This window comes from Scardinius erythrophthalmus (genome assembly GCF_964197995.2).
Source record: "Scardinius erythrophthalmus genome assembly, chromosome: 24".
In the NCBI taxonomy this organism is placed as follows: domain Eukaryota; kingdom Metazoa; phylum Chordata; class Actinopteri; order Cypriniformes; family Leuciscidae; genus Scardinius; species Scardinius erythrophthalmus.
Window position 1 is genome coordinate 24,241,953 of NC_138244.1, and position 14,653 is coordinate 24,256,605.

The 14,653-nt window shown below is 37.3% G+C and overlaps 1 protein-coding gene across 1 annotated transcript in view; it reads left to right on the forward strand.

Moving 5' to 3' along the window:
* spire2 (spire-type actin nucleation factor 2) overlaps window positions 1–13,037 on the forward strand; it is a gene marked incomplete at its 5' end in the record, with an annotated part of 67,919 nt that extends 54,882 nt beyond the window's left edge. The window contains 6 exons of the mRNA XM_081355760.1: window positions 5,827–5,951; window positions 6,175–6,312; window positions 6,413–6,480; window positions 6,608–6,635; window positions 8,507–8,598; window positions 12,144–13,037. Coding sequence (XP_081211886.1) covers window positions 5,827–5,951; window positions 6,175–6,312; window positions 6,413–6,480; window positions 6,608–6,635; window positions 8,507–8,598; window positions 12,144–12,360 — 668 coding nt within the window. The 3' untranslated portion in view covers window positions 12,361–13,037. The remainder of the gene's footprint in view (window positions 1–5,826; window positions 5,952–6,174; window positions 6,313–6,412; window positions 6,481–6,607; window positions 6,636–8,506; window positions 8,599–12,143) is intronic.
* Window positions 13,038–14,653: the final 1,616 nt, after the last annotated feature.

Sequence of the window (14,653 nt, forward strand, 5' to 3'; positions counted from 1 at the left end):
CCTAACACTGAATTATAGAAGTCTATAATGTATTATGTGAATGCTAGGTCAAAGAGATGTGTCTTTAATCTGGCTTTGAACTGACAGAGTGTGTCTGCTTCCCGGACAATGGTAGGAAGACTGTTCCAGAGTTTTGGTGCTAAATAGGAAAAGGATCTACCGCCAGCAGTCGATTTTGATATTCTAGGTATTAGTAACTGGCCGGAATTTTGAGATCGCAATAGACGTGACGGACTATAATGCGTTAAGAGCTCGCTCAAGTACTGCGGAGCTAAACCATTTAGTGCTTTGTAAATAATCAGCAATATTTTAAAATTTATGCCATGTTTAATAGGGAGCCAGTGCAGTTTTGACAGAACTGGGCTAATATGGTCATACTTCCTGGTTCTGGTAAGAACTCGAGCTGCTGCGTTTTGGACCAGCTGTAGTTTGTTTATTAAGCGTGCAGGGCAACCACCCAGTAGAGCATTACAATAATCTAGCCTTGAGGTCATGAACGCATGAACTAATTGTTCCGCATTTGTCAATGAGAGCATATGGCGTAATTTAGATATATTTTAAGATGGAAAAATGCAGTTTTACAGATACTAGACACGTGATTTTCAAATGAAAGATTGGTATCAAAGAGCACACCCAGGTTCCTAACCGACGCCGAAGACTTAACAGAGCAGCCATCGAGTGTTAGACAGTATTCTAGGTTATTACGTGAGGAAGTTTTTTGTCCAATAATTAGAAACTCTGTTTTTTCAGAATTTAGAAGTAGGAAATTATTTATATTTTTTATATCCGCTATGCATTCCGTTAATTTAGTGAATTGATAAGTTTCGTTAGGTTTTGAAGAAATATAGAGCTGAGTATCGTCGGCATAACAGTGAAAGCTAATTCCATGTTTCCTAATGATATCTCCTAATGGTAGCATGTACAGAGTCAACAGCAGCGGTCATAGTACTGAGCCTTGTGGTACGCCATACTGAACTTGTGATCGATGAGACATCTCATCATTTACTGCTACAAACATAACGGTCAGATAAGTATGATTTAAACCATGCTAGTGCATTTCCCGTAATGCCAACATAATGTTCTAATCTATTTAAAAGAACATTGTGGTCAATGGTGTCAAATGCAGCACTAAGATCGAGTAACACTAATAGCGAGATACAACCACGATCGGATGATAAGAGCAAATCATTTGTGACTCTAACGAGAGCTGTCTCGGTACTATGGTACGGTCTAAATCCGGACTGGAAATCCTCGCAGATATCATTTCTTTCCAGAAAGGAACACAGTTGTGAAGATACTGCCTTTTCTAATATCTTTGACATAAAAGGTAGATTCGAGATCGGCCTGTAATTGACTAATTCTGAAGGATCAAGTTGCGTTTTTTTAACAAGCGGTTTAATCATAGCCAGCTTAAAGTTTTTTGGTACGTATCCTAGAGACAAAGACGAATTAATGATATTAAGAAGAGGATCTATGACCTCTGGAAGCATCTCTTTCAGTAGCTTAGTCGGTATAGGGTCTAACATACATGTTGCAGATTTAGATGATTTAAAAAGTTTAGTAAATTCTTCCTCTCCTATAGCAACGAATGAATCAAATTTTTCCTCAGGAAGACTACAATGCACTGCCTGATGTGATGCTGTAGTAGACGGTTGCATAGTTATAATTTTGTCCCTGAAATTATCAATCTTATAAGTGAAGAAGTTCATAAAATCATTACTGCTGTTTTGCTTGGAAGCTTCTGGGCTTGAAGCTTTATTTTTCGTTAGTTTAGCCACTGTTTCAAATAAATACCTAGGATTATGTTTATTTTCTTCTAATAGGGTTGAAAAATAAGCAGATCTAGCAGCTTTTAAAGCCTCTCTGTGAGTAATTGAGCTCTCCTTCCATGAAATGCGAAATACCTCTAGTTTTGTTTTCTTCCAGTTGCGCTCCATTTTTCTGGCTGCTCTCTTAAGGGCCCGAGTGTGCTCGTTGTACCACGGCGTTGGACTATTTTCTTTAATCTTCTTTAAGCGCAAAGGAGCAACTGTGTCTAAAGTGCTGGAAAAGAGAGAGTTAAACGTTTCTGTTGTAATATCGAGTTCTTCTAAGCTATCTGGGATGCTGAGATGATGAAACTGATCAGGAAGATTATTACTAAAGCAATCTTTAGTAGCAGAAGTGATAGGTCTCACATATTTGTAACACGGAGTCGGCTTTGCAGCCTTGGCTAAATGCAAATTACACAAGACTAGATAATGATCTGAGATGTCATCGCTCTGCTGCAGAATTTCAACGGCATCAACATTTATTCCGTGTGATAATATTAGATCTAGAGTATGATTACGACGATGAGTAGGTCCTGACACGTGTTGTCTAACTCCAATTGAATTTATAATGTCTTTAAATGCCAATCCCAATGCATCTTTTTCATTATCGATGTGTATACTAAAATCACCAACAATTAGTACTTTATCTGCAGTCAATATTAATTCTGATAGAAAGTCCGCAAATTCTTTGATAAAGTCTGTATGGTGCCCTGGTGGCCTGTATACAGTAGCCAGCACAAATCTCAAACGTGATTTATCGTTTACACTATATTTTACATTAAGCACCAATGCTTCAAAAGAATTATATTTAAAACTTGATTTCTTAGTGGTTTTGAAACTATTACTATAAATTACAGCAACACCACCCCCTTTGCGTATAAGACGAGGCTCATGTTTATAACAGTAATCTTGCGGGGTGGACTCATTTAAAGTAATGTAATCGTTTGGTTTTAGCCAGGTTTCTGTCAAACACAGCACATCTAGGTTATTATCTGAAATCATATCATTAACAATGAGTGCTTTTGAAGTAAGCGATCGAATATTCAGCAACCCAAGCTTTAGCATTTGCTCATCTGTATTATAGCTGTTTTTTATTTGTTGAACATCAATTAAATTTTTAACCTTAGATGGGTTAAAACGTTTTTTGGATTTCCAAATTCGGGGAACAGACACAGTCTCTATATGATGATAGCTAGGTGAAAGAGGCTCTATGTTATGGGATTTATCTGACCTTGGTGACGCGAGGCCGCTAGCAGACAGTCGGTTAAGCCAGTCTGTCTGCTTCCTGACCTGAGCCCCAGATTGTCATGTTTGAGCTCTAAGACTATGAGCCATATTACTAGAGAGAAGAGCAGCACCATCCCAGGAGGGATGAATACCATCTCTTTTCAACAGGTCAGGTTTGCCCCAAAAACTTTTCCAATTGTCTATAAATTCTATATTATTAAGCGGACACCACTTCGACAGCCAACCGTTAAGCGAACACAATCTACTGACTATCTCATCAGGAAGAGGGCCAGAGCAGATTACAGTCCTTGACATCGTACTTGCAAGTTCACACACCTCTTTAATATTAATTTTGGTGATCTCCGACTGGCGGAGTCGAACATCATTAGTGCCGACATGAATAATGATCTTAGAGAATTTACGATTAGCATTAGCCAGCACTTTTAAATTTGCTTTGATGTCAGGCGCTCTGGCTCCCGGCAAACATGTGACTATGGTGGTTGGTGTCTCTATTTTCACGTTCCGTGTAATAGAATCGCCAATAACTAGGGCACAATCATTCTCAGTGGGTGTTTCACTGAGCGGGGCAAATCGATTTGTTATGGTAATCGGAACGGAAGAGTGGTTTTTAGATCCGCGACTAGAGCGATCCCTCACTGTCACCCATTTGCCCGGCTGCAAAGGCTCTACTTCAGCCAGAACCGACTCATGTAAAGTGTTCACTATACTATGCGCATCCAAAACATCTGAAGCTCTAGCACTCTTACTATCCTCAATTAAAGTTTGGATGCGTGTTTCTAATTCTGAAATCTTCTCTGTCAACCTAACTGTCTCCTTACATTTATCACATATAAATCCTATATTGTCGACAGAGAAGGCTATGCTAAACATGTGACATGAAGTGCAGGTGACAATAACAGGACAAGACATTACTCACCGTGTTTGTTGACTGATTCTTACTCACCTGAGCTTTTTATGAAATCAAAGGCGCGGACGCGCGCGAGAAAAATAAATAAATAAAAATAGCTGAGCGCACGGGTGGCGCGTTAGCAGGCTAGCGAATTACTAGCGTTTTGTGCTAGTAGTACTAATAACAAAAGCTAGCGATGTCAGGTTAATCTGATATGTTGGGTAAAATGTAGTAGTATAAACAACTAGAAATGGTAGTAAAATGATGGTTCACAACAAAGAAATATAAGGCTAAGACGGAGCTTACAGCACCGAAGCAAACAAACACACTCACAGCAGGCAGCGAGGCAGACAGGAGCAACTGATCAGCGATCAATCTGCGCTGCGCTCCATGCCTCCACCTCTACGGCTGCAGCAGGTTCCTCCTTCCCCTCAACGTCGCCTCTGTCCTCCGTCACACCAGCTCCACCTCAGCCCTTGTGTACTCTGGCTCCGCCTTCAAAGTTTGGCGCTGCAGAATCACCTTGGTCTCCAGTGCCAGCGATGTCGCTCGTTTCCATCGGCTCTCTGTCTGTGCCTGTGGATCCATCGGCTTTGTCTCCGTTCGGCCATCCCCCAGTTGTCGTCAGCCTCTACACCACTGTGGCTCCTCCCTCCCTCTGTGGGTTGTCGGCACTGGCAAGCTCTGGGCCTGTTCTAGCGGACTATCTCAACCATTTCCGCCAAGGGATCGTCATCATCACTTCACTCCTCTGTCATCTACTGTCACCATCCCTTCACCAGCTCTTCATCCACCTCTTAAACCCCATCCATCCCTCCCTCTGCCATATTTTCATTATGGTGTGAGGTCGCGCCTTGCCGGAGGGGGGTGTGATGTCACATTTATGTTCAGTTAGTTTGCTTTCATGACGTCTAGTTTGTTTTCATTCATCACATGTTTCTTTGTCTGTGTTTGCCGGCCACTGATCTGTTACCATGGACACGAACACTAATCATCTCAGCTGTTCGTCTTTTAGTTGATCATCACTGTGTATTTAAATTCCTCCCTTTATTCTGTTCATTGTCCTGTATTGTTGTAAACACGCTGTCTTGCATGTTGGCTGTTACTGAAATAAACCTTGTATTATATTCTCATCATCTTCATCTTCCTTTGGATTTAGCGTTACAGTTGCCTCCAATAGATGTTTACAGGGATAGTTCACCCAAAAATGAAAATTCTGTCATTAATTACTCACCCTCATGTCGTTTCAAACCCGTAAGACCTTCGTTCATCTTTGGAACACAAATTAAGATATTTTTGATGAAATCCGATGGCTCAGGGGCGCGCATTCACGAGAACACCACGACGCATGCGTGCAGGAGCTGGCGTTCTGATATATGATCTACAAGCAGAGGAAGACGCATGCAAGGTTACGCATACGTCGTGGTGTTAGGCATGTCGGAGACTGATACGTAAGAGAAGAAATTGTTGAATAACGTCGGGGTTTTTTTGCTGCACAAAAAGCATTTTCGTCGCTTCATAAAATTAAGGTTGAACCACTGTAGTCACATGGACTATTTTAATGATGTCTTTCCTACCTTTCTGGGCCTTCAAAGTGTTAATTAAATAGCTTTCAATGGAGCCCCCCCTGAGCCATCGGATTTCATCAAAAATATCTTCATTTATGTTCCGAAGATGAACGAAGATCTTACGGGTAATTAATGACAGAATTTTCATTTTTGGCTGAACTATCCCTTTAAGCTAGAATATTTTAGCATGTTTGAGCACATTGATAGCATGTTTAAGCAGATTTAGCAGATAGATGGTATACTGTATATATAAAGATGCCTGACTGTCTTTCTCTCTTCTCCACTTTTTTCTTTTTCTTTTTTTCTCCAGCCTCATTCCCTGTGTTTGACAGGATGCCCCAGTCCACCTGTCCCTCCTTTAGCTCAGATGACAAAAGCAATGAAGGTGCAGGAAGTGCTGCAGCGTCTCATGGGCTCTCGAGACGTCAGTGGATGGTCAGTGGTATTGGTGTTTTGTCCCAGTTCTTAAAGGAATTAAGTGGACAGCATCTGTAACATGCTGCCGACTACCACAGACAATTATTTGCCTTTGTTTCTTTAAACGAACATATTTAACATAATTTCCCCTATAGTGATCTATTGTAAGTAGACTACATTATTGTAAAGTTGTTACAGACTGAAGGACCTGAGTCTTCTTCTTTATCTCCCTCCCACACAGGAGGAATTCTGTCATCCAGTCGACAGTCTGGCCTTAACAGTGGATGAGGTCATCAACGTGCGCCGGATACTTGTCAAGGCTGAGATGGAGAAATACATGCAGAACAAAGAGCTTTTTAATAATCTGAGGAAGGGCAAGGTGTGAATGTCTGTATGATTCATGGATAATTTGAGTAACATCAGTCCAACAGCCCAATGAAAACTGTGTTTGTCTTTGTTTTGTTCATCTTGTTTCTTAGATATGTTGCTGTTGTCGAGTAAAGTTTCCACTGTTTTCATGGCCTTCCAGGTGCCTCCTGTGTAAAAGGTCTCAGTTTAATTTTCATAAATATTTAAATAGATATTATATATCATAGATAATAACTGGAACAAGAAATGTTAACATGGTCTGATTCACTGTTTTGAACATTCAGTTGTGGTTCTTTCTCTTTTAGGTCTGTCTGCAACTGTTGTAGTGCAAAGGTACTAAATATTTATTTCATATAAACCTCATTTAGCTCTATAGTAGCACATGTGTCAAACTCCGCTGCTGTCCTGCAGACTGTAACTCCAACCAGCTCCAAAACACCTGCCTGGACGTTTCATCTCAAAGACCTTGATTAGTTGGTTCAGGTGTTTAATTAGGGTTGGAGCTGAACTCTGCAGGACAGTAGGCAAATCCCAAACAGCATTTTTGCACCCTTCAAGGGCACTTCGGTAAGGGGCGCCATTTATAGAGGCGTTCCAAAAGTGAACAAACAAGTTCCTTCACGAAGGGCCCTTCCACTTGTCCGTTAGTGAAGGGAACATGACAAAGAAGTAATTTAATCATTTATGGTCATGTGACCCAGGATGACCTTGTGATTCATTTTAAATCTAGTTGGAGTTAATGTATAAACAGAATAATTCAATTTGTTTTGTTTTGTTGTGATAAATTACACACATTTTTGTCATGCATTTCATATTAAGTTTAAAAAAAAGTTTCATAGGTAAGAAATGTGTTTAATACTTCATGTTTAGTGCTTAACTTACAGAGTTAGGACAGATCAGGAACACACACACATAAAAGCATATTTTAAAAACTTCATGATAAATGTATATTTATCTGTATCAAATTAACAGCAAAAATAAGATATTCCTGTTGTCGCTGCCTTGCGTTGTCATGGCAACACTCCATGTGAAGCTAATGAGGAAATGATGTGGTCTTTAGTTGCTTCCTTCGCCAAGTGCGTTCCAAACTACATTGACACGCAAGTGCCCTGCTGTATCCAAAGTCCCACTTCTGCACAAAGGCTCTGCACTTCGGAGTGAGTAGGGCACAGGGATGCTCACTTCCCATTGGAATTTGCCCAGTGGCCCTCCAGGAACTGAGTTTGACACCCCAATATGTTTCAATGTTTAGTGTCATCCATGTAACAAAGATGTTACTTTACAACCTTGGCCATCCACATATCATGAGTAGTTCTCGCCAAATGATCCTTGGTTCCCTTAGTCCAACTGTTTTTTCTTCAGCAAACAGAATTGACGGACACTGTATAAAAGTTGTTGAAAAAAAAAAAGTTCTTATCAGCATATTTAGAGGCCTGAAGTTTTTTTTTATTTTTTTATTTAGTTATCTATATCTATTTATTTATTTAACATTTTCTATACCCAGTGAAGCTAGGTTATAGCTTCATTGATACTTTGCAGTCACGTGATATCTGGCAGGCAACAAACGCGATTAGTGCATCCAATCGCACAACAACTATCTGACATGTCGTGTACACCTCAAAACACCAACTTTTGTATATTAAAACTGGCAACGTCCTGGCAAGATCCTTGATTAGTTTACTGGTTTTCGTTGCTAGAGAGTGACATTCTTGCCCGCCAGCCAGTACAACTGACGTCACGTGCAAAGTATCAATAGCATTATAATGGCAAGTGAGCCCATATTTAATGTGTATGGCCCATATTTTGTTTTAGTCTGTGTATTTTTGATCATGGTTTTTGAGGATGGGACAATGTCATACAATGTTGGCATCTGCCAGTAATAGATGAATTTACTCCAAAATATAATAATTGTTTGATTGGATGCACAGCCTTCAATGTCAGCAACAAATTATATCTTCCAAAAGCAAATATGTTTATTTATTTTGCTAACTTGCTTTTTGCATGATTATTGTATTATATGTTATGTTACAACATAATTGTTATATGTCTATTATTACCTGCCTGCTCTCCCTCCATTTGAGGACCACAAGCTTCTTGTTTAAAATTGTTTGCTAAACTCTGTTTTCTTAATTAATTCTAATAACACATTATTTCAAACTCACAAACTCCATGAGTGATTTTGCTTTAATTTGTCCTTTTAACAGATGAAGATTCCCTACAAAAAGATGGCACACATTCCAGTGTACACTGTGGGATTTCACAGCAGTGCGAAGAGTCACAAGAGTGATGTCTATAAGTGAGTAAATATATACTATGTCTAAGCCACATTCCACACTGGGAACAGTCTGTGCTCACATCCTAAAAAAAATGTTAACTATGCTTGTTTGTTATTCGCCCCACAGTTTAAAACACCAAATAGGCCTAAACTTCCAGTATATTTTACTGTAGTCAGGGCTTGTCCAGTAAGCATTTGATGTGGGTTAAAATCAGTTTAACAATCAATACATATTAGCCTGTAGTCGCTGGTGATTACCAGTATATTTTTTTTTACAAGTAAAATTGACACAACTTTGCATAAGTAGGAGACTTTACTTATGTCGACAGCATTCTGACTCAACCCTGTCTCTTCTCATCACACTCACTAATTAGTGCTCTGTAAATTTTTTTTGATTTTTCAAAGTTGTAAATAAAACAAAGATTATTGTGGTATGTTTTACAAGAAAATACAGTTTCAGACTTTCTACTTCAAAGTTTCATGTTTAATTGAATGTGTTACTTGCAGTTTCTTTGTAATTGTCAAATTTCCTAGCAATTTCTGAGTGAAAATTGTTTCTACACCATTTGTTTTTCAGTGTGGTGTTCAGCATGATTATTGCTTTTATTTAGGCGTTGTAAAAGCAATACAAACCCTAAGTAAAATTCCCTTAACCATAATTATTAAATAACTTCGGATTTGTTTGTTCTACCATGAATAATATGACAAATTGTACATCTAGTGTTGAGGAAAGGTATTACTTTTTAAACTAAATCAGACTTACAGTTTATGGCAGTGGATAATAAAAAGGCATAAAAATCCCATAAATTGAAGGAGGGACCCAAGCTATATCTAGAGGTCAAGAGTGTTATGTATTTAGATGTAAAGTGGACAACTAGTCAAGAAACACTGTTAGAAAAATCTGTAGAAATTACAGTATTACTGGCAGCTACTTGCCAGTAACTTACTGTAGATTTAAATTGATGTTATTTACTGGCAATAATTTGTTTAAAATTAAATGAACATTAAACATTAACAAGTCTTTATCTTTACAGAATAAAACTAAAATAACATCCTCATGCAAAGCATTCTGGGAACCAAAATCTGAAGGAAAAAAACAGAAAAAGGATGATGAAGATTTCTGGTTCCCAGAATGCTTTGCATTAGATTGTTATTTTATAATTTTATTCTTTAAAGACAAAGACTTGTTAATGTATAATGTTCATTTAACTTTGAACAAACTGTTGCCAGTAAATAACATAAATTTAAATCTACAGTAAGGTACTGGCAAACAGCTGCAAAATTACAGCAAATTTTTTACAGTGAATGTGAAGAAATAAAATTTTGCTAGACAAAAATATTTAAAATATATGGTTCACTAACATGGGATTTAACTTTTAAAAAGTGGTTGATCTAGTCTGTGTATTAGTGTACAGGTACTGTATGTGTATCAAGAGAAGGAGAGTGTATTTGAATACGTGTCGTTTTGTGATATCACTGCAACGCACATTGATGCATTAAAAAAAAAAAAAACTGCAAACTGTCTGAATGAAAAGGCTCTGTGCCAGTATTTTGCAGCAGCCCTGATTGGCAAAGGATTATTGTGGGTTCAATATAAGTCAAGCTCAGTCAACATCACTTGTGGCATAATGATAACTACTACAAAAAATAATTTTGTCCTGTCCCTTTTTTTTGTAAAAAAAAAAAAAAAAAAAAACTGTAGTGAGGCATTAGAATAGAAATAAATGAAGTTGATCGGTAAATGTTAAAATTGTAACGTCAATGGGTGGATGAAGAAGATGAAGGTAGACGAAGATACAAAATAGCAAAGTGTAACGAGGTATGATGTTATGGGAAGAAGGAGGCGGGAACCGGCGAACATTCAACAATATTTAATAAATAAAATGACACAAAAACAAAATAAAAGTAAAAGCCAGCAGCCCCTCACGGACGACTGCTGGCAACACAAACCAAAAACAAAACATCAACTTAAACACAGGCCTGTCCTCTCTCGCTCTTCACTGTCGTCGCTCCTCCTTTATGCCTCCGCTCCTCCGTGAGAGATGCGAGACCGGTGCGTCTCACAGGTGTGGCTCATCATAATCACGCCACCGGCCTCGCGCCGTCCTCCCACGGCCCTCGACCTCGTCCTGCTCGCCACACAAAGGTTTTATTCCAACAAGTAAATACCCAAACAAACAGAACAGTGTGCTAGTGCACAAACAATAACCAGCAATGAAAAGGAGTGAGAGGGGAACTTAAATACACAGATAATGACAAAGACAACAGGTGACGGTGATGATGGTGATGAGGGTGATGAGGAGCAGGTGCAGGTGATGATGACAGGATTCTGGGAAGTGTAGTGAAGACACGGACGATGACAGACGGTGAATGTGACAAAAATACTGTTGTGTTAAATACTAATTTTATTGTGAAAAAATGGCTTACTAACCTTTTTTATGTTAAGTTATATCAAATATTATAACTTCATTGTAACATTTTATATAATTGGATATAGTGTTGCAACTTTTGTCAAGTCAGATTGTTTTAAAGCAGCTTTTTCAGTGATAAACAGGAAAATTATGCATTTCGGCTGTTGTTCAGCTGAAGTCAGTTCAGTGTTGATTCAGTTCCGTTGTAAAAGATCATCAGTTATTAAATTAGTTCATTTCATAAAGCAGCTCTGCACAAAATGATGTCTTCGTCGAGTTCAAGTTCGTTACAACAGCGTCAGTACAGTCAGATCAATAATATTGTTGAATATTAATGTAATGCCTAATTACCCTCAAACGACCATAACACAACGTCACAGCTCGAATAATACACACGTTTTAACAGGAATGAATGTACGTTTTAAAAAAAAGAAAAAATTCTAAGCTTTATCCAAAAAATTTGGTCCCAAGTGTCTCCCTGTAACCTAGATTTGTGCTTTTCTTTAAAGCAAAAGGGTGTCAACTTTTTTGTGTGTTAATCAACCTTATGCCACAAATTCAGACGTAAAATTGAATTAGTTTCATAATTACTAAACTTTTCACTGTTATTGAACTGAATCAACACTGAACTGTCTTGAGCTGAATAAATACACCATTGTCTTCTGTTGAGCTACTTTTATAGTTCAATGGAATTTGTTTTATAATTAAAGACTTTTTCAACAATAATACTTTTGGTAACACTTAATAATACTTTTCATAGTGTCCTTGTTACACGTTACATGTAGTTATTTTAGTAATATCTATAAATGATGCATAGTTGCATGTAACTAACGCAACGCAAACCCTGTTGCAAGTACATGTAGTTAATAAATATTACTCAATACTTAAAAGTATAATTTCAATAACAAGGACACCTTATAATAAAATAAAGTGTTACCATAGCCTACTTTTATTTAATGTGAAGCTGTTTTTAAACAATCTATTTTATAAAGCACTGTATAAATAAATGTGAACTGTGATTGAGCTTAACTTGTATTAAACAGAATTCATAGTCATTTTATTTGCGACATGACTGGAGATCTGTCATTATACAGAATGTGTGTGTGTGTGTGTGTGTGTGTGTGTGTGTGTGTGTGTGTGTGTGTTTCTCTGCAGGTCTCTGTGTTCTCTCTCCAGACACTCAGTCGAGGAGGAGTTTCCGCACCTGTACGCCGCAGGCTGCAACCTGAGAGATGTGTGCTCGGACTGCACCAAGTTTGTGGCTGATGTCATTTCCTCCAGTCGCAGAAGCTTGGACTTCATCAACAACACACCAAAACGAAATAAACGGACAACCTCGACATATACACAACCCCATCACAACTATGTGTGAATTTATCAACAAATGTCTGAATCGAAGCCTCTTCTCAGACTCAGAAATATTCACCGTGTTAGACGATATGAATCATTTCTGCCTTATCACCCCCTCCTGCACTATGTACATCTATCCACAAGACTGTCTGTATAGATTAAGCGAGGCAATGCTTCACCAACTTTAGAAAAAAATGGTACAAAAGCTGTCACTGGGATGGTACCCTTTAAACACTTTTGGTACCAAGATGTACTTTTGAGGTACTAATATGCACTCTTCAGGTACAAAGGTGTACCTTTTGAAAGAGTAGCGCACCAGTGACAGCTTTTGTACCTTTTTTCTGAGTTTTGAAGGCTGATGGTAAAAAAAGACAATCCTTTTGCTTGATTTTTAGCTTGAAAATTATTATAACTGATCCAGGACTGTCCATGCTTAGCAGACATCCTTATACAGGACATCAGTAAATGCATATTTCTAATAGCAAATGTATTTTTATGCTATGGGACTCGATCTATTTAGCACCAGAGTGTTATGTAATTACCTTGGGACTGATTTGTGAAAGTGCAGGTCAGAATGAAGCAGATAATAGTATCTTATTCTCAATAGAATAAAGTGGCCTTTTGATCCGCAGCTTGAGCTCATGTTTAACTCACTCTTATTTTGTAAGGTCTGCAAGTCTGCAATAAAACCAGTGCCACAAAACTGCTGCTCTCTCTCCAATGTGCTTTTTTTCCTATTTCAGAGGAGACACAAGGGCCATATGTGGGTGTATTTTCTGATTATTGCGTTATATATTATTATATGTGTTTTTGAAAAAGACTATGGATGAACATCTCAAAACCTGTCAAGAACATCTCCAAGCCACATTTTACCTCAAAACCAAAAGAAAAAAACTACATTAACTTATATTTTGCTCAAAAAACAAAAGATTTATTAATTTGTGGGCTTCTTTGCACATATGCAAGTGATGAAAAGGATTTACCATTTATTAACTGTAAATAAATTAACAATCTGTACATGAAAGCTGAGCCGAGCCATTTAGAGTATGAATAACACTTTAAAGCAAATGAGAACAGTCAACATCTTTTACTGAGTCAATATTATTTAGAGCTGACACATATGTGTTATATTGACCAGTAGATTTACCAAACATTTAACTTGAATTTTTAACTTCAAGTTTGAACATTTAAACTTCAATTTAACACAACAACGCTTAGTTTCCTTCAGTCACAGATAAAAATCATGATCGGCCAAACAAAATCTTACTGAAAGCTCATTTTTTGAGATATCAACCTGTTTAGATTTATGGCTTTGAATTTCTCACAGTTTTAGAGTAAAATGTGTTTTGGAAAATACATATGTCATATAAAAATTGTGCAGTTTTCATAACAATAAATGTACATTTAAAAAAATAATAATTTAAATTCACTTTTTAAATCTTTTTTTCACTTCAGCAATAATCTGCCAAGTGTCTTCTTTAAAAAGAGACCAAACTTAATGAGCTTCAAAGCATTCAAGATTTATGACAGTTGCATTATATTGGATTATAACTACTGCATAAATATAATTTAGTACCATAAACTTCCTTAAAAATACAAAATATTAAATAAAAATCATTAGCGAACTGAGATTTTGTACAGTCATTTAATTGAAATACAAAAAAAAAAAATAATATCTGTCATTTTACCAGTGTGTATGTACATCCAAAATATGTTATTTGTTTATACATTGAGTTCTGGCACCATTAAAGACCAGTAATAGTCTATACAGCTAATATAGTCATCATGGCTTTCTCCAGAGATAGATATATAAATTAACTAAATTTTTAACTTTTTACAACAAAAATGAACCATCACTGAACTTACTTAAGCTGGACTGTGACGCTATTTTTCTTCTAAAAAACAAACTTTGTTGCATTATTTTCCTGTTATCTCTGTAAAGCTGCTTTGATGTAAAAAGCGCTATATAAATAAAGGTGACTTGACTTGACTAGTCAGTATCAGTCTACTAATGCCTAATACATTTCTTGGCAACAGCAACACCTGTGTTAGGCTAATGAATTATATTGCTTGACAGATTAAATTATTTATTTGGTGCATTATTATTATTAATTCATTAATTATTAGATTTGAATAAATTAATTTTCAATGAGAGAGGCGGGGATTAAAAAAAAAAAAACTATACCACCCATACCAAAAGAAAAAGGCGAATAGTAAATAAAGCAATAAGTCAATTACTACGGCGTTACAATATTTAACCATAATCAGTCTGCACAGTTTTCTCCTTCCCCTGTTAAATCTCTGCTCAGCACAAA